The sequence below is a fragment of the Taurulus bubalis genome (genome assembly GCF_910589615.1).
Source record: "Taurulus bubalis genome assembly, chromosome: 18".
NCBI lineage: Eukaryota > Metazoa > Chordata > Actinopteri > Perciformes > Cottidae > Taurulus > Taurulus bubalis.
The window spans coordinates 2,701,310-2,729,155 of NC_136606.1; the positions used below are offsets into that span (position 1 = coordinate 2,701,310).

At 40.6% G+C, this 27,846-nt stretch overlaps 1 protein-coding gene across 1 annotated transcript in view; it reads right to left on the minus strand.

Moving 5' to 3' along the window:
* Positions 1-1,542: 1,542 nt before the first annotated feature.
* The window catches only part of tmtopsb (teleost multiple tissue opsin b), a gene marked incomplete at both ends in the record, with an annotated part of 32,641 nt that continues 6,337 nt past the window's right edge, over positions 1,543-27,846 (minus strand). Inside the window, 3 exons of the mRNA XM_079234191.1 lie at positions 1,543-1,845; positions 7,803-8,036; positions 19,370-19,698. Of these exons, the coding sequence (XP_079090317.1) occupies positions 1,543-1,845; positions 7,803-8,036; positions 19,370-19,698 (866 nt within the window). The remainder of the gene's footprint in view (positions 1,846-7,802; positions 8,037-19,369; positions 19,699-27,846) is intronic.

Here is a 27,846-nt window from a genome sequence, read left to right on the forward strand (position 1 = left end):
TGGAAAACGGAGTCAGCCGGCCGTCGGCCTTCACAGGTTTTGCATCAGGGCTGCGAGCCAATGGGAGAGCTCGGACAGAACAATCATCCTTCTTAGCCTTGATAAAAACATCTACTTTATTATTGCATCTAATGTCATATGTGTGTCATAAAAGGCGGTCTTATTTAGAGAATCAAACCTATGGCTGTGGGGACTGGACTGCATTTATACAGCGTTACACACACACACACACACACACACACACACACACACACACACACACACACACACACACACAAACAGCCATTTGACAGACGCTTTAAAATCCTTTAAAACTTACTGGGTGTAAAATACTTACACCCAAACTTTACTCTGAGCAGCCAGACATGTGTTATTGACTTTCTGCCGCGGTGTGTGTGTGTGTGTGTGTGTGTGTGTGTGTGTGTGTGTGTGTGTGTGTGTGTGTGTGTGTTTACAGCTCATTATTCATTCATGGCCGTCAGTTGTAATATTCTAGTCCGACACTCCAAATGCTGTTTGTTTTTCTGTTATGTAGAGCATTCATCTGCTTCCCTCCCTGTGAATAATGTTCCTGTTAATAATTCACGGATTAATCAACATCTGGAGGAAAAAGAGCAACGGAGGAAATGACACGGAGCTCCAGTTTCTGAAGGACACACACACACACACACACACACACACACACACACACACACACACACTGAGACGTACTTTTCGTGACGTGAAAAAGAAAAGGATATAGACGGTGGAATCTGTTTGTGACATGATTTAATCTATGTAACACAAGCGAATGGAAATACATCGGGAGACGACACAAAACCACGTTTCCACTAAACGAGGAGAAACAGCAGATTCAGAAACATCAAGATAACGAAAAACAATTAAGTCTATTTACACGTCCCTCATAACGCGGTGAAACGTCCCTTTTTTTAATGGCTTCCGTCGACAGTCCCAGAGGGCCCATTTGCAGCAAAGTGTAAATTAAAAAGGCATACGAAGAAAATCTTACATAAAATTGTTCGACAAATCTTTAATACTCTGTATCAAATCCTCAAATACCAGGCATGGAAACGGGGTCAGGGAAATACGCTTACCCTGTTCTTCAACCGAATTATCGCAGAATAATCCTGCTAACGGAAGCTACACGCTCGAGCCGACACAATATCTCATTGCCCCCGTTTACAGCGAAGCAAAGAGAGAATCCTCCACCAAAAGAACGCTGTGCTTCTCCTAATTGTTCCTGAGAAGTTCCTCAGATTAAGAAAGAACGTTATTTAGCGAAGTCACAAAGACGCTTCATCGACAGAAGCACATTCCTGCAAACGTTTGACCTATTTCTGTGGATTTCTTTGCTAAGATGAAGCACTATGTTTAGCCCTGTTCTCCTCTGGTAAACAGGATGCGACTGGCGTTTTGAGTGAATCCCAGTTTGCCGACTTCACAGAGCAATGATGAACTGGGGACGTTCCCAGTTAGTATGTTAAAGACTCCCATGGCCTTTTTTGCTATTATGAGGATTTGTTTGTCTTTACTTTTTTGTTTTCATTCCCTGAAGTAAGCCACCAGGATCAGTTTGGGTTTGGGGGTGTTAGCGTTAGCGGCGGAGGCGTGCGAAGCAGCAGAGCGTCGATTCGATGGAGACGGCGACTGGATCGGAGACCCGTGATTGGCTCCTCGCGAGGACTTTCGGATGGAGTTGGGCGTGGCCGCGGCGGAGGAGTGGGCGGGGCGTCCTCGGCCCGGCCGCGGGGTGCGGAGCGTCTTGGTCGGCCGCGAGAATGTCTTCAAAGTGGAGCCTCGCTCAGGTGTGGAGCATCTGAGGAACGCCCTGAAACACCTGTAGAACTACACACAAACAGACACACACATTAAGTGTGGAGCATTAACAGCATATTGTGTTTGTAGCTAATGGGGTCAATAGAGATCTGGTTGTGAACGCCAGGAAAGACGCCATACGTCGACATGAATGCCAACACTTTTACTTTCTTTTTAAAAGGAGTATCGTAAAAGTCGGGTTACACGCCGCTACTACCTTCGGTCAGTATCTCCGTTTGCTCCCCGCTGTAGCCTGCTGGCGCTCATGCTAGTTCCCCTGCTAGCTCTCCGCTAACTTCCACTAGCGGTCCGCTAGCTCCGCGGCAACGCCTCGGCTTGGGCAGAGGGTACGCGGGCAGTAGCAGCAGCAGCACGGAGCTAGCAGCAGCGCTAGCTGGCTACTGCTAGCGCTGCTACTAGCTTGCTACAGCGGGACGCTAACCGGAGGAAGGAGCGGCTTGTAACCCGACTTTTACGGTATATTAGATAAATGTAAAGAGGAAGAATCCTATAAATAGCAGCCAATCAGAGACAGCGACGGTGGTGAGGCAGTACGGGGAGGTAGAGGAGACAACAACTTAGAGGCCCAAGAGGTGAACTTGTGATAGCTTCTTTAGTAGCAGTAATCAAATAGCAGTACATGATACCGTATCACAAACTACACATGTAGTCGTGGTATTTGTGAGAGTAGAACTATTTGTATGGTATATATTGAATGTGGTAGTAGTGGAAGTTCAGATAGTGATAGCAGTAGAAGAAAATCAACTTTCTCCATGTTTTTAGGAATAGAGTGTTGTATAAATCAGGCTCTGAATGATATGTGAATAAACCCTTTTGCATAAACCCTAGGATATATGTAGGATTGAAATAGTACAGTTATATAAATGAGGTTATGAATGCGTTGTGAACAAACCCCTCTGCATAAACCCTCAGAATATATGTAGGAATGAAAGAGTAAAGTTTGGTGATGTAAGAGCTGCTGAAGTGGAGATTTCTCATTTTGAGAAAACGGTCTTTAAATAAATGTATAGTCAAATTTTAACACACTTTTCAGGAACTACAGGTGAATATTTATCATGTAACTACTACATGCCACTGTGGAACTTTACCAGCTGCTTACTCACATTAAGGCAAACAAGTTTTTTTACATTGTTTGTTTAAATATGCAAGTGAGGCATTATCTAATGGTAACTTTTACTGAAATTAGGAGAAATCTGACGCAATTATACAAAGTAATAAACATTCCACTAGTCTGAAAGAAGACATGTTATGTATAACATATAAATAGCCCAACAATTCAAAATGGAGCAGTGCATGAAAACAGATGTTTTGCATTAGTGCGTGCAGCTTGTCGTGAAGGCAGTGACAGGACATCTCATTATTATATAATCCTCCTTCAGACGCTGCAGACAGCGGGCTCCCCCTGGATAAACGTAGTGTACTTAGTATACTCTCTGGTTCCACACGTATACTTTAAGTCTACTACATTTCTCCAGGGCGCCGCGGGTCAAACGGGCGTCTCGTGGCATCATCAGAGTGTTTCCTGCAGCGTGTTTCCATCCAGAGACGGATATGACCAATGAGAGCAGTTTGCGATGCCTTTTAGCTGCGACACTTCAGACGCTTCATCATGTGAGAGCCAATTAATCTGCGTTACCCCCGAGGAAATTATGCAGCTTTCAACATTAGCGCTCCATTTAAAATCTCCGGACGAATAAATCTACTTGAGAGCTGTTTTTTTTTTAAAACAAAACCCCAGAGGAGAGAAAAGAGTCGATGTGTGAAGTTGGAAAAGAAAAGGGATGTCTATGGTGAAAAAAGAATAAAAAAACTGGAACAATGGGACAAACTGACGGCACACATGGGATCTTAAAATGAAGGAGTGACCACGTTTGTGCAATATATAATAATATGTGCTTGTGTACCAGCAGCATGGTGATATTTGTCAAAGGTTTGTGGACATTTACATTTTAAGTTGGCAGGAAACACACATAAAGGAGGGAAAGAAAGAGAAAAATGTTACAAAAGAAAAGCTTTTGGTTTGGCTGAAGAATAAAAGTTGGCAACAATGTAATAAATTAGGCGAATAAACCTTTGAACACACTTTTTTTTTTTTACTAGTCAAAAGCATTCATGTCACACGCCAGAAAGCCGAAAGCCAAACATTAAGAATAAAAGGAGCCGTATCGAGGGAATCCCCTGTTCCAGTAAAAGCAAAAGCCCTCTTGTTGTGTGTCAACTCATCGCTATCCCCTAGTGGCTGAAATGAACATCACACGGTGTATGAGAACAAACACCTTCCATCTAAAGGGGCCTGATGGTATCATGTCTCTGGGGCTTTTATTGTGAAAGGTAGGAACCAAAGGATCTGGTCTTTCTGAAAATCCCAGGTCTGCTCTGATTGGTTTGCCAGTTTTTCGCAATATGTCTCATTTAAGTACAAAAGTACTCAGAGCAAAAAGTACCATAAAAGAAAGTATATAATTATTCAAATATTATTACTGGTGCTTTTACACATAAGCAGTATTTTAATGTTGCAGCTGGTGGTACAACTTTGTACACTGTTGAAGTTTTATCTTGAGCATAATATCCTATTTCATAATAGTTTGTAAAACTATTATACTATGTATTATTATTATTATTATTATTATAATTATTATTATATTATACTACTATACCATGTATAGTAACTATTATTATTATTATTATGTATTATTATTACTATTATTATATTATGTATAGTAATTCCAGCTGCCAGATAAATGTAATAAAGTACAATATTTATTGTCTATTAAAAGTTTTTCTACAAATGTACTCTTTTCAACGCTGCAATAGATGTAAAAAATAAATAAAAAATGAACATGACCACACCAATTAATTCACAGAAAGATATGGTGGATATGGTGGATATGGCGGGGCATGAATCCTCTGATGGGCGGGGCATGAATCCTCTAAGAGGCGGGGCATGAATCCTCTGAAGGGCGGGCATGAATCCTCTGAGGGGCGGGGCTAAATCTGCTGAAGGGCGGGGCATGAATCCTCTGTTGGGCGGGGCATGAATCCTCTGACAGGCGGGGCTAAATCCTCTGATGGGCGGGGCATGAATCCTCTGACGGGCGGGGCTAAATCCTCTGATTGGCGGGGCATGAATCCTCTGAGGGGCGGGGCTAAATCTGCTGAAGGGCGGGGCATGAATCCTCTGAAGGGCGGGGCATGAATCCTCTGAGGGGCGGGGCTAAATCTGCTGAAGGGCGGGGCATGAATCCTCTGTTGGGCGGGGAATGAATCCTCTGACGGGCGGGGCATGAATCCTCTGATGGGCGGGGCATGAATCCTCTGATGGGCGGGGCATGAATCCTCTAAGGGGCTAAATCCTCTGATGGGCGGGGCATGAATCCTCTGATGGGCGGGGCATGAATCCTCTAAGGGGCTAAATCCTCTGATGGGCGGGGCATGAATCCTCTGAGGGGCAGGGCTAAATCCTCTGATGGGCGGGGCATGAATCCGCACAGCGCTTGAAGTCTTCAACTCGCCTCAACACACTGCTGCCACAGTTATGGGCTGGGAGGAACTGAAGACTGGAAGTGCCACACAGTGCGGCTTCCTGTTACCTGAGGCCCTGGAGTTCAGTTTAATGATCTCTCACACACACACACACACACACACGCAGAAAAACTTCCCGTCCGTCTTCATCAAAGAGAATGAAATGTCTCCAAAGTGACAACAGAGACAGGCGGCCCAACAGGACGGAGGTGTGGAAGATAAAAAGAGGCAGAGCGAGAGATAAAGGAGGAGAAGGAAAGGTCACCGCCTGCTAATCAAAAATCAAAGCTTCATTACCTTTGGATTAAAAATAACTTTCTTCCTGTTCTTCCTCGTCCCGTCCTTTTCTTTTTGCTGCCTCTTTACTTCCATCACTTTCTCCTCCCTCATTCTCTTTACTTTCTTTCTTTTATTTGTTAGTTCTTGACTTCCCCTCCCTTAATTTCTTCCTTTTTCCTTCCTTTTTATATCTTTCCTCATTTCATCTATCTTTTCTTTCATTCATTCTTGGTTCCTTCTTTTATTCCCTCCTCTCCTTTTTCCTTTCCTTCCTCGTTACTTTTCTGTTTTATTTATTTTCCTTTAGAGGAATGAATTTTCTTCTCGTCTTTCTTTCTTTCTTTTCCCTCCTTCCTTCCTCTCTTCCCTTCATCTTTCTTATTCTTTTTTCCCTTCACCATCCCTTCTCTTCACACCAGTCTTTTTGCTTCCATCCCTTTCTCCTCCCTTGATCTCTTTACTGGCTTTCTTTAATTTTTTTGTTCTGGACTTCCCCTCCTTACTTTCTTCTCCTTTTTAATCATTTCTTCATCTTTTTTCTTTTTTTTTACTAAATCACCATCTTTCATCATTCTAGATTATTTTGCATGAATTAGTGGTTGGATGATGTGACACCAGAAAGACTTCATGAGAACGACACATACACACTCCCAGTGCTCCCAGCATTGTGTTACTGGTGTATCTACTAATACCATCATGCACAAAGGGATACGCTTGACAAAATGTCCCAAGAAGCGTGGGGTTGTGCATGAGCTCTGCGATGCTCACATTTGTTTGCTTATTAATAAAGCTACTCTCATAATGACTAATGATTTATTGAAGGTGACGTGTTTCCCAAAGCACCTTGAGGGGCTCTGCTGTCAATCATGACGCCTGGTGGCCTCACACACGCTACCTCCTCTCTTCTCCTTCAGTATTCTGAATGTCAGTGATGTAACGCTCACAGGGAAGCTGTGGCTTTGACACCGTGGTAGTAATGCCTCACCTCTGTCTGTCATCTGTGTGTTTGTGCACATGCCTCTTTGTGTGTTTGTGCGCATGCCTCTTAGTGTGTGTGCCTTGTGTGTGTTTCTGCACGAAGGTGTACATGAGGAGGCAGCAGACTGTTGGCCTCCCTGTGAGGTTAATGTGATCTCACTTCACTGGGTGTCTGCTTCTTTACATAAATAAAGTAGAGTCCATCATTAGACATGGCCTGCTCTCGACTCTGATCTGCAGCAGTTCAGTTTTAGTTATAATTTACCTCAAAATGGTAACACTTTACTCTCATTAATAAACAACACACACTGGCTTAAGCAGGATTGGGAACATCAGTAGTGATGCCTTAATATTAACTACCATTATGTGCATCCATGGATTACTGAACCGGTCTACTGGAGTGTCCGGGAAGAGACTCCAAATGACCACAAAGAAAACATAAAACAACTCGATGAGAGATGTCAAGAGACTCACAACGACTATGAAAAGAAACTAACAACATAAAAGGCGCACATAGCAAATACAAAGAGACACAATATGACCATAAAGAGACTCAAAATGACTACAAAGAGATACAAAAAGACTAAAAAGAGAAACAAAAAGACTACAAAGACTCAAAATGACCACAGCGAGACACAAAATTACCACAAAGAGATACAAAAAGACTACAAAGACTCAAAATGACCACAAAGAGATACAAAAAGACTACAAAGACTCAAACTGACCACAAAGAGACACAAAGAGACTACAAAGACTCAAACTGACCACAAAGAGACACAAAAGACCAAAAAGAGATACAACAAACTACAAAGAGATGCAAAAAGACAAAATAAAAACTACAGAAAGAAAATAACTATTGCAAATTCACACAAAAAACTACAAAGAGACACAAAACAACTAAATTGACACATAAAATTACAAAGAATGTCAAAATTACCAAAAAATAACCACAATAATTAAAAATTGACACAACGCAACAACATAGAGACACACAACCAAAGAGATGCATTCCAGCTGTCTGTGGCCAGGCGCCCATTGCCTCATCATCCACCCGTGATGGTGTGTGTCCAGCTCCTACTAACGTCACACTAATGGTTTACAGTAAGCAGAGGACACACACACACACACACACACACACACACACACACACGGACATGACGAAAGAAGGAAGAAGAGCGATGGCTCACCTGTTTGTTCATGAATATGTAGATAAAAGGGTTGACCACGGTGGAGAACTTGGCCAGCAGCGATGGCGTGATGGTGGCCTCCGGGGTCAAAAGGTCACGGGGACCGAAGGTCGCGAGCAGCGCGGCCACGCCGTACGGCAGCCAGCACACCAGGTAGCACACCACCATCACCACCACCATCACCAGCACCCGCTGCTCCCGGTGGCGAGACACGCCCGAGCTCACGCCGCGCACCTGAGGGGGAGAAACAAGATGGTGCACTTTCAACAGCTCCAACTCCAGTCCATTGCAACTGTGACTGCTGTCTGCGGTTATGACAATAAAAACCTCTCGAGTCAAAAAGATTAGAGTGGATCACATGATGCTGAGCCATTACAGACTGATCCCACTTGTTCAGTACCAAAGACAAGTCGTTCTTAAAGTATTTTCAAGACCAAAATAAATAATCCAAATGCAAAGAAACACGAATAGTCGTCCCATTATTTTATGGTGCAACAACCCAACATGTACACATGTACGGTTTTACTCTGAGTGAGTGTGTGTCTGCTTTTAACCTGCGATGCTGTTCATGTATGTTTGTGTTGTGTTGTCTCTCTTGTTTGTATTGTTTCTGTTTTCACCACCTAGAGGGCCTGAGAGTACCTTTTTAAAGCGCTGTACAAGTAACATGTATTATTATTGTTATGAATGTGTCACGACAACGAACTGCTAAGTCAAAACTTCAGTGTTTCTATGAGGACTTATCAATAAAAAATAATAATAACTTTATTTATATGGCACCTTTAAAAACAGAGTTTACAAACTGCTGCAAAGCATAGTCATGCATAGAGTCAATACAGGTAAACATTTAAGAAAACAGGGCATACCATAAAGGCAATGAACACAATAAAGCAAACAAATAACCAAAAAGAGCAAATGGAATAGAAATCAAACAAACAAACAAATAAATAAAATAAAACAGGGGAACAACTGCACGAAAGGGCATAAAATGACATAAAAGGACGACATCACATGAAAACAATTCTATACAAATGGGTTTTAAGAAGTGATTTAAAGGAAGTTATTGATTCTGCGAGCCTCATCTCCTCAGGCAGGTCGTTCCACGGTCGAGGAGTCCGGATGGAAAAGCACGGTCGCCTTTAGATTTAAGCCTCGGCTGTAACGGCCAGAAGGGCCTTAAAAGTCAACAACAACATCAACAACATCTTCAAATCAATTCTAAAACCAACCGGGAGCCAGTGGAGAGAGAGAGGCCAGAACTGGAGTGATGTGACGTCGTCTGTTAAAACCAGTAAGAAGCCTCGCTGCTGCGTTCTGGACCAGTTGGAGACTGGAAAACGAGTGCATGGATGACTTCTTCCAGGTCAGAATGAAGTGGACCGGCCTCCCTCCTGTGGTTCCTCCATCCTGCTGATGGAGAGGCGGCACTCTTCAGGTGATGCAGTCAAATGAACACCTTCAAGCACGAACGCCCGTACACCTGCTGCTTCCCCTCGTTATCGTCTTCTCTCCAACTAGTCCAAGTTGCCAACGTCTCCTTCTGCCATGGAGGCAGACGCTTGTTAGAACCAAACACATACACGACTCGATACAGCCACAGAGGTCCTTCAACAGCAGCTGAACTGAAGTTTTCATTTCAACGAGCTCAAAGTTACACCCAAAACATCACATCCTGCTCTGCCAACATACATCTGGATTAAGGAAAAGTTACATTTTCATAAAAATAGGGCAATATAATGATATTAATCAAACTAAATCTGAAGAACTACCGTGTTTGGAGTCATACTGTTTGATTGAAGTAATTTATTTGGACGTCTCAAATAGTCAATAATGTGAATTACCGTAAAAGTCGGGTTACGAGCCACTACTACCTTTGGTCAGAGTCCACGTTAGCTCCCCGCTGTAGCCAGCTGGGGCTCCTGCTAGGGCTCCGTTACTTCCCCGCTAACTTCCGCTAGCTCCCCGAAAACCCCGAGACGCGGGCAGTAGCAGCAGCAGCGGGCAGTAGCAGCAGCAGCGCTAGCTAGTAGCAGTGCTATCTATCCCTGCTCCTAGCTTGCTACAGCGGGGGCACTGACCGGAGGTAGGAGCGCCTTGTAACCCGACTTTTACGGTATGTGAAATATTCTCTGTATCTTTGTATTGTGTGTATTGTGTGTTCTTCTCACCACGTATAATGTTGTATTGTGTTTCATCCTGTACTGTTTGCTATTGTGTTGTGTTTGTTAAAACCTGCCAAGGGACTACAGATGCAAATTAGCTGACGCTATAATCTGGTACAGTGCATCACATGGTGACATTTATTTTTGAACTGTACATGGTCCCTTTTAAATAAAGAGAATTCAATAAAATGTGTAATTCTGCTCATGCACAACAGCTGTGTTTTGCATGCAAGCTGTGATATGAAGCTGCACATTAGTAAAGCAAAGACAAAAAGAGAGATGTATTCAAAGCACATCTCACTTTTGTAATACTCCTTCTTGCTAACTTCATATCTTTCCCTAAAAGGTAGATGTGTTGTTGTGATACCCTTTTCAATTTCATAAGGTCATATGGTTGGTTTTGATGTGTTAGCCCTTGAGCTACCAATTGCACTTTACATTTCCAGTTTTTAAAGAATACCATAACTTTTGATTGTTTCCGTCCCCAGGCTACAAATGGTTTCTATTTATTTTGAGAACAACTTACAGAAAGAAAAGAACATATTTTCAAAGAAAAGTCAAATTAGGAGAACAAAGACATGCAGGAATAATACAATTTACCCTCCTCCCAGAATAACGCGTGTGTGGTTTCTGTCATTTATTCGACGTAGTTCGTATGATATCTGATCAAAATAATTATTTCTCTTCATGCGTTTTCCTGCAAAAGTTCTGCTTGTTTCATGCATTCAGTCTTTTCAAAATAAAAGTCTGTCTTCACAGGAAACGACTCGGTTAGGTTCAGGCAAGAAAACGAGCAGGTTGTGGTTTGGGTTGAAATAACTACGGAAGAGGCCGTTATTATATTAATGTATATTAAGTGCAGCAGTTACGTGACTATTAAATAAACGTGGACTTCTTGTTGAACATAAACAGTTGTCTGGTGTTTGTTACAAACAGGCCATTTCTTTTTGCAGTCTTTATACTTCCTCATTCATGATTACGTGTATTAAACACACATTTATTGACTACAGTGCATTCATTGTCTCTGTAATCAATAAATCAATAAAGACAACGCACTTACATTGTCTTTTTTTGTTTGTTTCAGAAACATTACACTTGCTAATCTGATTACACCTTCACATATTCCTGTATACATTCACACATCTCCACACCTCTTGGCAAATAATATTGCTAAAATAATAAAAGCATTCTTTTAAACTCCTTCAGCTTGTTATTTGTGACCATTTCCGACAGAATTACAACATTTTCTGTCACAGTTTGAACCATTTTGGTTATTCCATAAAAGAGATTTTTGTATTTTTTTTTTGTCTCTGTTCTCTTCTTGTAAATTATATTCATGTACTATATATATATATATATATTTCAGTGGAGCCCTCAGGGTTTATCAATATTTTATTGTTAACGTTACTTTATATATTGTCAATCTGATCAGACTTCGACCGATCCACCCCGATGAAGCAGAATCTTTGAGCGTCAAACTCTAAATAAATAAAACCTAAAATTGTTTTACTGTTCTGAAGAAATAGGCCTGCTTAATATTTGAAACAAGTTTCCAGAGTTCGGAGTGTTGAGACTTCTCCAAAACCAAAAACACGAGCAAAACTGGAAGAAAATGATTGACTGCAAGTTCGCTGTTAACACGTCTTGCCAATTTCCCCAAGGGGATTAATAAAGGATTTCTTCTTCTTCTTCTTCTTCTTCTTCTTCTTCTTCTTCTTCTTCAGTTCACAGTTCACAGCCGTGAACGAACACTTCTTATGAAGCCCAGGAGCAGATCATTTGAGGGGTTACGTGAGAAAGAAGTGGGAGCAGAGATGTTATCACTGCAGCGTTCCGGCTAGCATTAGCCGCGCTCTTTGCTACGCTCAATAACACACAATAAACTGCCTGTCCGAGCGCAGCTGTGTTACTTTGACCAAATTCAACGGTTAGTCCTCATCCTTGCAGCCTTTTATGTTGCATTAATGAAACAAACTCTTTAAAACTGTAATCTACAAAATGTAAATGTCAACATTTCCAAAGCAAGTCAGCTGGAGGCGCCGTTAGCTAGATTAGATTTGACAACTTTATTAATCCCATTTGTGCCCAACATTCATACAGACAACAGACAAAGTCCACAGTGCACAGAAGACAATAAACACGTCACAAAGAACCAACAACATCAGAACATGTCGTATGAAACATGACATCAGAAAGATGCTAAATCTAAATCTAAAAACCACAACTAAAGGTGTTCATTAATAAAGGTGTACCTCCAAAAGGTCGTTACTGTGGTTCATCACGTTGTGTTTTGATTAGACATCATATACAAGTTATTAAGGAGCAGAGGAAACTGTTGCTGCTGTTTTACGAGCGCCGAAGCAGATCCAATGTAATCATTCTTGGGCTGTTAGTGTAAAATCCACGATATGAAGTAAACAAATCATATAATTCAGACGAAGAAATATGCAAATAGCTGCACAACTGCATCATAATGCGCGTTAAAGCTGAACATAGTGCCGCACGATTTATTGAAATGACAATGAGATGGTTATGAATACCGAATAAAAACAAATTATGTGCATTGGGAGAGGAAAAACAGTGAAAGCCTGAAGACACTCAGTTTATTTCTCTTCTGAAGTGTTTCAGGTTTTAACATATACCTTTATAAACACACACACACACACACACACACACACACACACACACACACACACACACACACACACACACACACACAGCCACTTCCAGAGTTTTGCAAAACGCAATTTTCTTGTGTGTGTTTGTGTTGTTTGTGTGTGTGTGTGTGTGTGTGCATCCTGCAATTGAGAAAAATGCATGCTGTGTTGGCAGGGGATTATCTTCACAACAGGTAACCTTACACTAAAGCTGCTGAGAGACAACTGTGCACACTTTCAAACACACACACACACACACACACACACACACACACACACACACACACACACACACACACACCACCAAAGAGCGAGAATCTTGAGAAAAATGGGAATGATTGTGTGTGTGTGGCCGTGTTTTACTTGTGGGGACATACATCTGTTTACACAGTGACATTGTGGGGACTTGCCTTCCTTATGGGGACAAACTGCAAGTCCCCACAATGTGAATCATGACCTTTTAAAGACTTGGCTTGAAGTTAGGCTGAGCTTAACACATTCCCCGCCTGATGCTGATCTTGAACACCTTGAGCGTTTATTTCGGTCTGTGAGAGATACAATTTCTTCGTGATTAATTAACAACTGTGCCAAAGTTCTTCACACAACATCGGATTATGAAATCATCTCATCGTAACAAAGCTGAGAAAATGTATTAGGATTGTTATCAGTTCATTAACTGGAGATGTTATCTTTTCGATTCTGGCAACATGGTTGTCAGAATGAAATGGAATGTTTTATTAGTTTGGTAATCAGGAGGATTGTTTAATAAGCTGATCTAAGGCATCGTGACATCGTTGGCCTTGTGCAACAGGGACGAGGAGGCTTTGGCCTCGGAGAGAGCAGACCATCTTGGTACAAGGCAGCTCCATCTCAGCGCAGAGGTCTGGTCGTTGAGGAGGTGCGCCGGCAAGCGCAGGCAACAAGGTGCGCAGAGGCTGTCTCCCAATCGAAACAGGGACAGTGGATGAGGTGGGAGGGAGTTGAGAGAAGGAAGGTCACTTGGAAGGAACATGCCCACTCTGCCCGTCTCCAGCAAACCTTAAACACATTCTGGTTGGCTGTAAGACAAGCCTGACTCAAGGCCGTTACACCTGGCGGCACAACCGAGTGCTGAAGTGCCTTGCAGCTACGCTGGAGACCAGACAAACGACCATCAATGCCTTACCTCCATCATACTGTCCTACATCTGCGAAAGGCTTCGTCTGTGAAGGGGCAAAGCCATCCAAGACCAAGGCCAGTACAACATCAGACTTCGGTCAGCTCGGAGGAGCGCGAGACTGGAGGCTTGTGGTGGATCTGAGTCCAAGGCTCTACTTTCCACCAGAGATCGCCACCACAAACCTCAGACCAGACCTCGTTCTTTGGTCTTCCTCAACCAAGAAGGTGTACATCGTAGAGCTGACTGTGCCCTGGGAGGACGCTGTAGAGGAGGCCGACGAACGAAAGAGCCTTAAGTATGCTGAGCTGGCAGCTGATGCTGAGCAACGTGGCTGGAAAGCCAAAGTTTGCCCAGTGGAAGTTGGCTGCAGAGGCTTCGTGGGTAAAACAACTACCAGGCTACTTAAGGATTTGGGAATTCGAGGCCAAGCCCAACGCCAAGCCATCAAAGCCCTCTGAAGTGCTGCTGAATGGGCAAGCCGGTGGCTGTGGGTGAAGAGGAGAGACGCCACCTGGGCCCCAAAATAGCATCTGTGGCGCAGAAGGGTTGAAGGAGAGGGGGGCACATCTGGGACGCCAGGTGTAGCCGATGAGCCCTCTGGAGGTGTTGTGGGCCTATCATCGAAACACCGGAGAAGGAGGGTGCCCACCTGATAACTCCAATGAGGCTTTAACCCTTTTGTCCCACAGACAGCACCACGACTCTTACCCGGAAACACCTTGCATGTCTGCGTCAACCCACTTTACATCTCAGGAGTGCAAATCAACCAGGGATTGTAAAACCTAGTCCTATAACAGAACAGAACTGCAGAGGATCGCCAGCAGCTATGAGTTGAAGATGTAGATCTGCTGTGTGTTGTGGACTCTGCTACCTGCAGCAAAATGAGGCAAACGCAAAACTAATACGTGCAAAAAAGACAGTTATCTGTCTGCCTTCAGGCTCGCTGACAACTCTGCCAACATTATTATTTGTCTTTCAACAAACTCACAAACAGCTTCCTCAACTTTCCCACAAAGAATTTGCACAAAAACTGCAAACGGACAGGATTTTTATCCTTTTTTTTTATTATTGGAATCCAATATTCAGTCACTTTTCATCTCAGTTTTAGTTTCCATTTTTTTAGCAGCTAGATCTGCCATTTGGTGGTAGCACTTTATAATAGCTACCCAATATTTAGCATTAGTAAAGCATGAGTAAACACTTAATTCATCATTTATAAAGCATTATTCCAACATGATCGCTCATTAGTAACTCATTAGTATGCAATTCATAAACACAGTTATACATGTTTTATTCTTGATTAATAAGCTTGACTATTATGCGTTTCATGATTGGGTTTTCAAACTTTATAAATGATGGATTCCCCATTTGCAAATGAAGTATTAAGGACTTATAGATGATTAAGTAGATAATTTGTAAAGTGTTAGTAAATGATTAAAAAATGATTTAAATCATGTATTCATGCATTTATTTATACATGTAATTTAGATTTAGATATGCACTAATAGTTTTAATACTGCAATTCATGATTAATTTAGGTAGTTACTAGTTAGTAAAGTATTTTGTGTGTATTTTTTATAATAAAAGCTTCAGAGAGCAGTGAGAGTGAAACTAAGTCAAGCTAAAGTAAAGTTGGGTAAAGTAAAGTAAAATATTTTAACATTTGCTAACCAAAACGTTATTTTCAATAATGGCTTAACATTGTCTAATCCATAAAGCACCCGTTCATTTTTCAGCAAAACTTAATGAAGTTATTCCCTGAAACTTTTAAACTTTCCTACGAGGATCCTTCAACATATCTGCCACCTGCACTTCACAGTACATCTGTTTACCTCCGTTGAAGAATTCAGAAGCCTTCATGAGATGAAGTCCCTTTCCCCTCTCCGTCTTAAGTTCCTCGGTCTTAAGGCATTTAATTACTTCCAGCAGATGTGTATTCATCTGCCACTGCACCAAATGAGGAAAAGCACCCGTCTTATCGGTCTAAAGGTCAAACTCAGACTGCGATGGAGAAGAACATCACTTTTGCAGAGGGGAAATTTGCTCATATTAATTCCAGAAGACCGGTATAATAACCGATGTGAAACCATTGTGTGCCTAAAGACAAATCCTGTGAGCAAACCTTCCCCTGCACGGCAGGAAGCGGCGGTTCTGTTCCTAAACACACAGCAGCACCGCTGGGTGAGCCGGCTGCTTAAGAGACTCTTTTTCTCATATTTGTTGAGTCACGTAAATGTTTTTAGGGCTCTACCTCCTGTCTTTTCTTACGCTTTTCCCTTGAGGGGATTTCAACATTATTCATATTTTGCACTCCATGTTCTGTTCCATCTGTCACAAAAACCTGGAATGAGCTCAGAAATAGCTGAAGAAAATGTTTATTAGGAGTATTTAATATAAATCAGATTATACATGATATATGAACAAACCTTCAGAATGTAGATAGAAACAAAAAGCTTGGTGTATGTTAGTCCTACTGAGGTGGAGATTCTTTTCATGATAACTTCTGGTCGCAAATAGACAAAGTAGTAGAATAAACACAAATATGTACTTTGTGTGTTTTATCTCTACTGTTCTGAAAGAAAACGTGTTATGGAGGCAAAATAGAACAAAATCTCAAAATGTAACAGTGCATGACATTTTGTTTTACCTAGCATATCTTGCCTGAAAAAATTATTAATTTCAGTATTATAGATTTGAGTGTTTTCTACCGTTTATTATTTGTATTACTTGTTTTGATTTGTGTGTGCTGCAAGTTTCCCCACTAATGACTAATAAAGGAATATCTAATCTAATCTATTTTTTACTAATCAATTGCTAATTGTCAGAAAACACAAAAAAACAATTCAGGCCATTAGTTCTCCAGGCATTTGGTAATAAACACAAATGTCCACGTCATGGTGGCGAGAGAGGAAAAATCTGGATCAGTATAGTTAGGGTTCATCCTCTGGGGAACATAAATATACCGACATTTAGTATGAATCCATCCTGTATGTTGAAATATTTCTCAGGATAAATGAAAACTAAAACCTGATTTTATAATTCTGGATAAAGAGTCAGGGAAGGACAAAGTCTCTGAGGACCATGAATCTTTATATAAAGTGTAATTGCAATCCATGCAGTCGTTGGGATAGTGACGGATTTAATGATGCCACTCCTAAAATGATTAATAGTGTTGTGTTTTCACAGCTGATTAATGATTTTATCTTTGGAAGACAATAAATGCGTTGTTTGATGTGCATAAACCATAATAGGTGCGTTAAAAATGGAAAAAGGTCAAACTGCAACAACCATTCGTGTAATCTGTCCACTTCCTTATAGTAAGCACCATTTTACAATGTTCAGGAATACTTTTCATGTCAAATAAATTCATACAAATACACATTAAACGGTCCCCAAAAGCAACAACACAAACAGTGCAGTGTGCTTGCAGGCATCGTAGAGAGCCACGGAGGCACGGCACATGAACCAGCAAATGGCGTGGCAAATTAAATTCTAGTGCAAACAGCATCAACACATCAACACCCAGGGCTCCCAGAGACGCACAGTGTGGTTCACTGCCGGGAACAAACACGTTTAGCCGCCTCGCACAAAGTTAAGGGCGGACATGTGACGCACAGGCAAACACTGAGGCCGCCCTAATTCATAGAAACGCTCGGTAACTATACGACGTGGCGGACAAATAGATTACATGAAAGAAATAATTCATCATCCGGATGACGGGAAAGGCAAGCAGCCGCACTGTCAGATGAACACCTACACTTGTACATTCTCACAAACACAAACAAAGAGATACATATCCAGGATTTTGGACATTCTGACATTAAAAAATTAGTTTTTTGCAACTTTTATCTCCCAACATGATGGTGAAATGCTTTTTCAAACTCGTTACCAGATTATTTTCTTCGTCTAAAACAGTTGAAATGAAAGATATTGGGTTTAAAGATATTATAATCAACTGTTTGAAACCACTGCCTATAATTTGCTGCACACAGAGAAAAGGAAACAGCCAAATTAAGAGTTCTTCCCTCTCGTGATGAGCTGACATTAGCGGGGTGTGAAGGTCTGCGCCTCTAAATTTAACCACGCCGGTCGTCTGTAATCTTGTCATCAACGACCGCCTGAAGACAAAACCTCTGTGATGCTCAGCCTTCACTCTCCCTCGACTTTCCTCTGACCTACTAGTTTTCAACGCAAACTCGTCAAAAGCAAAACCTCCCAGTCAAAGAGAATTGGCCGTTTTCTGGAGTTTCATTTGGTGGAGAAGGTCCTGCTCTTTGAGGACGCTCTGAAAGACTTCCAGCAGCACGGACACATGAACCTAAAGTTAACAAAAGCTAAACATGCCAGAAAGATGCTGGCCTGTAAAACGTGTTTGCATGAGCATATCTGCAAACGTACAGTTACATTGCATTTCTGACCTATAAATATTCAAATTAATTTCTATTAAAACTAAAACGAAACAAAAATCAAGCATGCAAATATTTTTTTTACTCTGAGTTTATCTTCTTTGAGCTTCAAACTGAAATAGGACAATTCCTTGAGAAGTGTCAGGTTGTATCGGCCGAGCTGTACGCCTGTGTGAGTGTGACATCTACAGACACAGACAGAGAGAGATCAACCCCTAAAGGACACAAGCATGTGTACTCGCACACAAACTGCCTCTTGAGTGGATTTTCGAAACTTTCTTCCTTCACGACCGGTGTTTCCGTAACGCACGTTTTTTAAATGAAGCTTTCAGAAGCGCAGGACGCTCTTTCAGGAACACACAACACTCAATCTGTCACGGTTTGGGGGTTTCCTGGTTCCTGTTTTATTGTGAAGTCCTTGTCTTGTGTGTCCTCCGTGTTCCTGCACTTCCTGCCCCTGTGATTGTTCGTGATTGTTTGTCTGCCCTGTTCCCTGATTGTGTATTCCCTTCACCTGTGCTGCCCTCATTGTTTTCCACCTGTGCCTCGTTACCTTCCTCTTGTATTTAAACCCTGTCTGTCTTCTGCCCCAGTGTCAGATCGTACTGGGTGTTTCCTGTCCGTGTTCCTCATTTCTGTTTGTTTAAAGTGATTTTGAAGCCTTGTCTTGTGTTTTGGCAGAATAAATTATTATTTTTGAACAGTTGCTGTGGCTCTTGGGTCCACTCTTTGAACCTCCACGTAACACAACCGGTTTAGCAACAACATCAGTGCACAAATTACTGCTGTCATCCGGATAGTGGATCAACCTCTTCTGATCCTGCTCTTGCATGGAGGTTTACATCAGACTTCAGACACTTCACAGAAATCTCTCTGTGTCAGCAACGTTGTAAAGCAGTCCACGAAAAAGGAATAAACTGTTGTTGGCAGCTTTAATGGGAAACTATGTTGAGATGTCAAACCTCTGATTGGAGATTGCTGAGTTCTGACGATGAATGGCTTATTTTCTCCTGATTGAACGTTCCGACTGGCTAGAGGCCGTTTGCATCAGCTAGAGGTCACATATCTCTCCTCAAATCTACCATGAACGCCTGCTCTGTGATTTACAACCACAACGTGGTGTTACGCTGCCAGCAAAAGCATCATTTGGAACAAACTCCCTCATTCACATTGGTAGAATCACCTGTCTGATGGCCTGCAGCAGCTTGCCGTAGGAGTAGAGGATGACGCTGAACGGCAGGACCAGGCAGAAGGTGAACAGGCAGACGATGTAGGAGACGTTGTTCGGCGTCTGGGTCCTCCAGTCCACCGAGCAGGTGGTGCCGGGACCCTCCGGCCCGTATCGGCTCCAGCCCAGCAGCGGCGGGACGGTCCAGGCCACGGAGTAGAGCCAGGAGAAGGTGATCCCTCCCAGCGCCGGGCGGAAGTCTCTGCCGTCGGCTATGGTGGGCTTCATCATGGTACAGTAGCGCTCATAGGACAGGACGGCCAGGGAGATCAGGGAGACGATGCCTGAGGAAGAGGACGTAGAGGGAAAGGGGTCAGTAGCGGTGTAACAAAATAAAGTGGCGTACTTGGGGATGCAACGATTACATGTGAGTTTATTTATTTATTTGTGTCACAGCCGAGGGAGCGAACAACAAACATGTCAGCTGTTTCCAACAGTTTGAAATCCAAAGAGAATCAATTGACTGTTGAAAAGGCAAAGCAGCAAATTCTCCCAGGACCCATAAACAAAAATGGCTTAAATGCTATATAGATTGTTTAAATGGTTTATTTGATAAGGGGACGGTGCACGTTAATAAAAACATTTCTGTAAATGCGCCAGTTAGCCAAGAGGCTATTTTTCATCTGTAGTCCTGAGAGGCAGATGTTAAAAAAACGTTTAACATCAATGCGTGCACAGACAATGAATGAGTGAGAATATCAAAATACATAGTATGCTCATTCAGGAGACATTGTCAAGTACTAACACGACAACACAGAGGCTCACACATTCAACAAAGCAAATAAAAAGAGAAAACCATGTTAAAATAGAACGGACTAAAGACAAGATAGAGAAGTTATACACTAAAAAACATCCATGTCAGAGGCACAGAACAGAAAAGGATGCAGAGTATGTGAAATATATAAATCAGTCAGATTGTGAATATGGTCGATAATTCCTTTTTCTGTTATAGCTGAATGAAAGGTTGAACTAAAAAGTCCACATTTATTATGAAATAAATGATTTGCTATACTCTTAACACATTATTTAAATTATGAGTGAAGTGACTCTCTTGCCAACGACATCCTCAATGTTTGAATTAAATCAGAGCTAATCAACACATCCGTGCTAAAGTGCTGGTCCAGGGACACTTCACCTCCGCCTCCCAGGGACGGAGACTTTGATTACCAATAATCACAGCACCTCTATGCGTAGGCTGATGAAGGTTCTGATTGGATGAATCACACACACACACACACACACACACACACACACACACACACACACACACACACGAGCGAGAATCTTGAGAAAAATGGGAATGATTTTGTGTGTGTGGGCGTGTTTTACTTGTGGGGACTTGCATCTGTTTACACAGTGACATTGTGGGGACTTGCCTTCCTTATGGGGACAAACTGTAAGTCCCCACAATGTGAATCATGACCTTTTAAAGACTTGGTTTGAAAGTTTGGCTGAGATTAGGTTCATGCTGGTTCGGGTTTAGATAAGTCTCTAGGAAATGAATGTGAGTCAATGTAATGTCCCCAAAAGTCATGAAAACGCAACTCTGTGTGTGTGTGTGTGTGTTTGTGTGTGTGTGTGTGTGCGTGTGTGTGTAAAGAGGCAGTAAGAGCCCTCTGTATTCATTACTGAGGCTCTCTGGTTAGATAAGACACGTGGACTCCAAGAACCCCTTTGGGTCCAACAGATGCTTCATTAACATACTGTATTAAAATAGTAAACGATTAAATCACATGTTTATTTAATTTAATTATTAAACTGAGTTATAAGAAAAGAGAGAAACAAAATATACAAGCCCATTAATGCCCATTAATGTCCTTGTGTGTAAAATGTTTTATAAAATTATTGCATATTTCAAATGATTCTCGTTGGATATATTTGTAGAATGGATTGTTGATTACCTGTATTTTTGTTATATCACCACTAGGGGCCGCCACATTCTGAAAATGTTCAAATCCTACATATCAGAGTCTTAGCGGGGTTATATCATATGTTCAAGAGAGACGAATAGGAAAACCCAGTCAGGTACCTGTGGGTTGCCTGGATAAGAACTCCACTCGGCGCACACATATATACAAAGCATATTTTTCTCACAAGTCAATCAGAGCAGATTGTGCTTTTTTCAGGAGGGGGTCTTAACCAAATCAAAACCAATCCCCCCCTAGATATATATAATATAATATTATAATTTTGTCACAAGTCAGCCCACTCTGCATGTTTCCAGAACTAGCAGCCCGTAGCTTGGTGCTATCAGAAAAAGCAAGACAATTCCACACAGATTCCAAATCTATTCACCAAATCCCTCTGCTGCAAAGCATCACCGAGATATGAACCAAAGAACACAGCAACATAAATCGCTGAGTCAGCAAATTTTGAAACTTTTCCCATTTCCCCCAGTAAATCCCAACTGATACAAGTCTATTTAACACCATAAGTCATATGGAAGTGAAATATAAGGTTTGCTACATGAACAAATTCAAATGTCACAGATGCGCGAAAATATGCGCAAATGTACCGAAATGCAAATTTTGGAAACCTCGCCTGAATTCTCTCTGTACTTTACCTAATCTGACTTTGTTCTGCTTCACTTTTTCAAGTGAAAACATTGCAGAGAGACTGTTCACATATTGTGCTATGATTTGGGAGAGCCTCAGGGCTTAGTGAAGCATCATTTCAAGGAGATAATCATCCTGAAAGTGCTTTTTTCTATAGACGGACCTGAGACTTCTATTTTGTCTGTGTTTCAATCTTTATTTACTCTTAGCCAGCAACAGATATACTAATATTTACACATCTGACCAAAAGCTCACAAGGGTTGCCTTTATTATAACACCAACATTATTCAAATAGCCCTTGTGGTTGCAGAGATACACCCTTTTTAGTTTGGGTATGCTATTTCGAGCTAAATCCTAAAAAATGCCTTGGTGCTTAACGGGGCTTAACGGGTTAAACCCTCTCTAACTTTGTTCTGCTTCATTTTATCAAAGTCAACCTGTGCAGAGAGAATGTTCACATATTGTGTATGATTTGGGTTAGTGAATGTTCACATATTGTGCTATGATTTGGGTTAGTGAATGTTCACATATTGTGTATGATTTGGGTTAGAGAATGTTCACATATTGAGCTATGATTTGGGTTAGAGAATGTTCACATATTGAGCTATGATTTGGGTTAGTGAATGTTCACATATTGTGTATGATTTGGGTTAGAGAATGTTCACATATTGAGCTATGATTTGGGTTAGAGAATGTTCACATATTGAGCTATGATTTGGGTTAGAGAATGTTCACATATTGAGCTATGATTTGGGTTAGAGAATGTTCACATATTGAGTTATGATTTGGGTTAGAGTTGGACCTTACAGCTGCATCATTTCCAAGAAATAATCATCCTGAAAGTGCTTCTTTTCTAGGCGGACCTGAAACCTTTTAATTTTTGCTGTGTGTCATCTTCATTTACTCTTAACCAGTAACATATAGACAGAAGGACAGGTTGGTTTTCAAAAGGGACAGGAGATAATATGAAGGTATATTTGTGTCTTTATTATGCAAACAAAAAAAATGTTTGGAGTGCAAATTTCTCGTTTGTAAGTAAAAAATATATGAACTCAGAATAGATTATTGGTTAGTTTTGCTTATGAAACTAGAATTTTTGGCTGCAAAAAAAAATCTTTGCTCTGAAAAAAACCCCGTTGCTCTCAAAACGAAAAGCTACGAGCTACAGTGCGTAGGACATGGTAAATTGACATTATATTGCTCTGTTTTGTCAAAATTATGATGTAATTTTTAACAAACATGTTCTTGATAACTGTTCAATTGTTAATGATTTAAATCACTATGAAGGTTGGGAACCAGGGGATTTAATCAGGCACAGTGTGCTCTCAAGAAAATGCATAACCCTGGAGAGGCAATGAGTGTACTTATTCATGCATACATATACATGTATATACATATACATATTTCTGGCCACTTGGGTGGCAGCAGATCAAGCTGAACATCAAGCAACTGATATGATGAATATTATCATCATATCACATATTCTATCGCACATCCATCAGATACGGAGCAACATTAGCATTTTCTGGTCACCTGGTTAATATTAACTTTGCTCTTTTATGGTCTCCAGCAACTTCAAATGAGGGAAATAGTGTCTCTTTAGATGCTGAAGGCTCAACTCTGTTCACGAGCGAGTTGCCATGTGGCTCGGTGCCGCATACAAGGAGTTTATCAGATTCTCTTTTTTGTGTTTTAAATAGCTGCAATAAGAGGTTCAACTGATTTCTGCAAGTCAAATCAATCCTAAAAGTTATGGTGGATTGTATTAATATGACCGGCCTCTGCTACCTCAGCAACAGAGGCGACCATTTCGCCATTAGTTTCCTGTAATGACTGTACAGTCTCTCTCTCTCTCTCTCTCTCTCTCTCTCTCTCTCTCTCTCTCTCTCTCTCTCTCTCTCTCTCTCTCTCTCTCTCTCTCTCTCTCTCTCTATTTCTCTCTCCGCTGCACCTGGTGGGGATTCAGGGGCAAACGTATCAGTGCCTAACATTGGCTTTGATTTAAACATGGCCCACTTCGATCCCCCACCCATTTGAATAGGTTTTTCACCTGAGGCCTGATTCTTTTTCACGCAGCCTCAGAAAGGAGCCGAACAGATTAATGGTGAAACGAATGACCCGATGTCCTACGCCTGAGTCAGCACGGGAGCTAATCATCTTTCTTTGTCTCCCACTTTTCACGTCTCCCTCTCTTTGTCTCTCTAAATCTGTATTACCCTCTTCCTCCCTCTGTTACTCTCGTCCTCACCTCTGTCTCTCTCTCTGCTTCTTTCTTGAACACTTGTGCCAAATCAGACCTTTTCTCACAAAGCGTTGCTGCACACTCAGCAAAAGCTCCAGCACACGAAGAGAGAGTTTTACACAGTAATCTGATATCAATATATATAATATGGAGAGCGGTGATCGGTGAAACCTGGTTTCCCTAGTTAGATTAGTCCTGGAGAGATGATACTTTCATGTTTCTAATTTCTTTTTTATGCTTTTTCTCACGTGTGCACACAAAACAAGTGACGGGTGGGAAAAACATCACTTTGAGTATCTTTGTGTTTTGGACCGTTGGTTAGGGGAATTTCAGCATTCTGCAATTATGTAATAGAGAAAAACAATATGAGTCACATTGAAGAAGAAGAAACACTTCTGACGATGTACTGATCAATACAAAGCAATGCAGCCTTCTTTTCAAAATGATTTCATCCAAAGTGTGACTGAGTATCTTCTTCATTGCAGGATTAATAAAGTATCTATCTATCTATCTATCTATCTATCTATCTATCTATCTATCTATCTATCTATCTATCTATCTATCTATCTATCTATCTATCTATCTATCTATCTATCTATCTATCTATCTATCTATCTATCTATCTATCTATCTATCTATCTATCTATCTATCTATCTATCTATCTATCTATCTATCTATCTATCTACCTATCTATCTATCTATCTATTGACCTACCTACCTACCTATATATCTAATACACTTCCAAGAGGATTGAGTAAATGCTCCCTGCTTCATTTTTTATGCTAGTTTAAAAAGTGCCCAAATTCCAAAAAGACATAAAACTTGCACAGTTTTGACCACATCGTCTGTGGAGAGGATGGTGAGCTGATGAGGGTCGAGTATGAGCTTCCTCGCAGACCCCGGCTGCTCAGTACAGTCGCTCTAATGTTGTCCGGTTAATGGCAGCAGGGCGGAAAGGGTCTCGTTAGTGAATTAACAAACAAACTGGATTCCATCCCGGTTCTGTTTTCCTGCAAATTTCCCCACTGCGGGACTAATAAAGGAAAATCGTATCTAATCTAATCTGTTAGTCTGACCAACCTGGGTAGAACCATTTCTGTGTTTTGGGGGCTGGGATCCGATGTCTGGCTGAAAGCCAATACTATTTAAAAGCTTCTCAGGCTTTCTTCTTTTTTCTTCTTTCTTTACTGAATGAATTTTATTACCAGAAGGTATTAGCTGGTAAAGAAGTACTAAAGAAAACAAGATAAAATAACAAATAACTGTCCCTACACTGAAAAAAATGATACTTTGGACTAACCTAAAAAAATTACTCTAATTTGTTACAAGTAAATTTATTAGTTTTTCTCAAATTATATTTTTGATTTGGTTGAAACTGGAAATTTTGATTAAATATGAAGTAAAAAAATTATATTCATACAAATTAAAAGTTGTATTTAGTATAAAGACAATTATTTTACTTTGGTACAACTTATTTTTTTAATTTGGAAAAACCTCATATTTTCTATTACATGAAAGCAAAGATTTTACTTTACACAAAAGTATTTAAAACACTCTAATTTTGTTACACGTAAATTTATTAGTTTCTCTCAAATGATATATTTGATTTGGTTGAAACCTAAAATGTTGATTAAATATAAAGTAAAAAAATTACATTCACACCAAGTAAAATAAGTAATTATAAAGACCATGAACCATGTTTGTTTGTTTTACATTAGAACAACTTTATTTTTCAATTTGAAAAAAATAAATATATATATATTTTCTATTACATACATAGTGTGCACTTATTATAAAGTGCTAACAAGGGATAAACCCTTTGTGCATAACAAAGGGTTAAACATGCACAACAATAGTTAGAGTTTAAGACTCAGAGTGCACACTCGCCGGGTCATCTTTTTGGCTTCTATATCCATGAAGATTTTTTGCAGAGCATCAAAAGTGTGTTTGAGTTCACTTGGATAGCTCAAGTTTAGAGCATAAATGAGCCCAAGCAACATGGAACATGCATTCGCTACTGATTGCAAACCATTAAGGACCTCTACACCATCGATCACAACTCCAATGTCGTGTGGCGGCTGGAGGCAATCCTCCTCCTCCCTGAAGACAAACACTGCCATTTTGCATTCCTGAAGCTGGGACCAAGCTTCATCCTTCTGAACAACCTGATAAAAGACAAAACACTTATTAAAAAAGTTATTCTGATGAAACCAGTTTCTGATGTACCACAGCTCCGACCACTGTGTCCTCTGCGGTGAACAATATATTTTGCTGCCTGTTAAGAGCGACAGCAGTTGTTACAGCTATGAAAAATTCATATCATACGGGAAATTAAAACCGGTATACCGCCCAGCCCTAATTTAATGTTTTCTTTTGTTTGAAGCGTATGTAATTAAAGCAAAACTACTTACCAGATAGTCCTTGATAAGGTTGTCCCCATCTTCCCCAAGGTACACAATCAGGCACTTAAGCAGACACACTCTTTTTAGATTCACCTCAAGGCTCTAGGTGAAAGCACAAACACAAAATTATAAAAATGCAAAATGATGCTGTCCAATTTGAACAATTCACGGTAGACGCAACACTATACAATGCATAAAATGGGCACTTGGAGTTACAGCAATAGTGATTTAGGGCTGTTGCGATTAAGGAATTTTCCCTGATTATCGACTCAATAGGGAAAATGCTGAATTACTATTTTTATTTGATATTACTCAGAAGATCCAGATTTAAGTGCTATGTAAATAAATTATTTTAGGTACTAGTATTAGGTACATTGTTGGCTTTTAAATGACAAAGATGACCGTTTTAATAGTAATTAAATACCTAATTATTGTTAAATGCAAAACACAGAAGGGAAATGAGATTCAGACTTTGATTTTTTTTCCAACTCTCGATAATGAAAAAAATAAATCAAATAAAAATGAAATGTGCCACACTCACTTGACATGCGGTCGGATGGTCAATAGCAATGTTGCACTTTTTGCAAGACCCTAATAAATAAATATTGCAAAAATAGAAATGTAAAATGAACCTGCCATTAAAATGTAATGTCCACTACATTACAATTTAAATGTTTGAAATTACAGACTACATTCATAAGTATACATTTATGGTAAATTCAAGGTATTCTCTGAAGTGCTGCAATTATATTTTGGGTTTATCGTTCCCATTTAAAAATACATGAAAATGTTCACAGTTGTCATATTGGGACTTACCGAAATCAGCAATATGGTTACAATTTCGGACTGTTGCGGGACACAGCAGTAGACCTGTAAACCTAAAGGAAAGAGAAATAACTTTTGTGACAGTTGGCACTATCCATAATTGTCACTACAGACACATGTATTAATAAGGCTTTAGACATACTGAAGGTATTGTACTATACTGCAAAATACTGACAGCTGAAAGAATGAAATATGAATTTTGTTCCTCATTATGTAGTACTAATAGAGTTGTACTGAGACATAATTATCTGCATCTGTTCAATCAAACAAAATCCTGTCTCTGTATTTGTATCTAGATAACAGAAGTGGGCAAGGTTTATACCTGGAGTTGCCTTAAATCAGGCAATTATTGTATTTTTCTGACCCAATATTCATTGGCAATTAAATGTGTGGCTTAAAAGTATCCA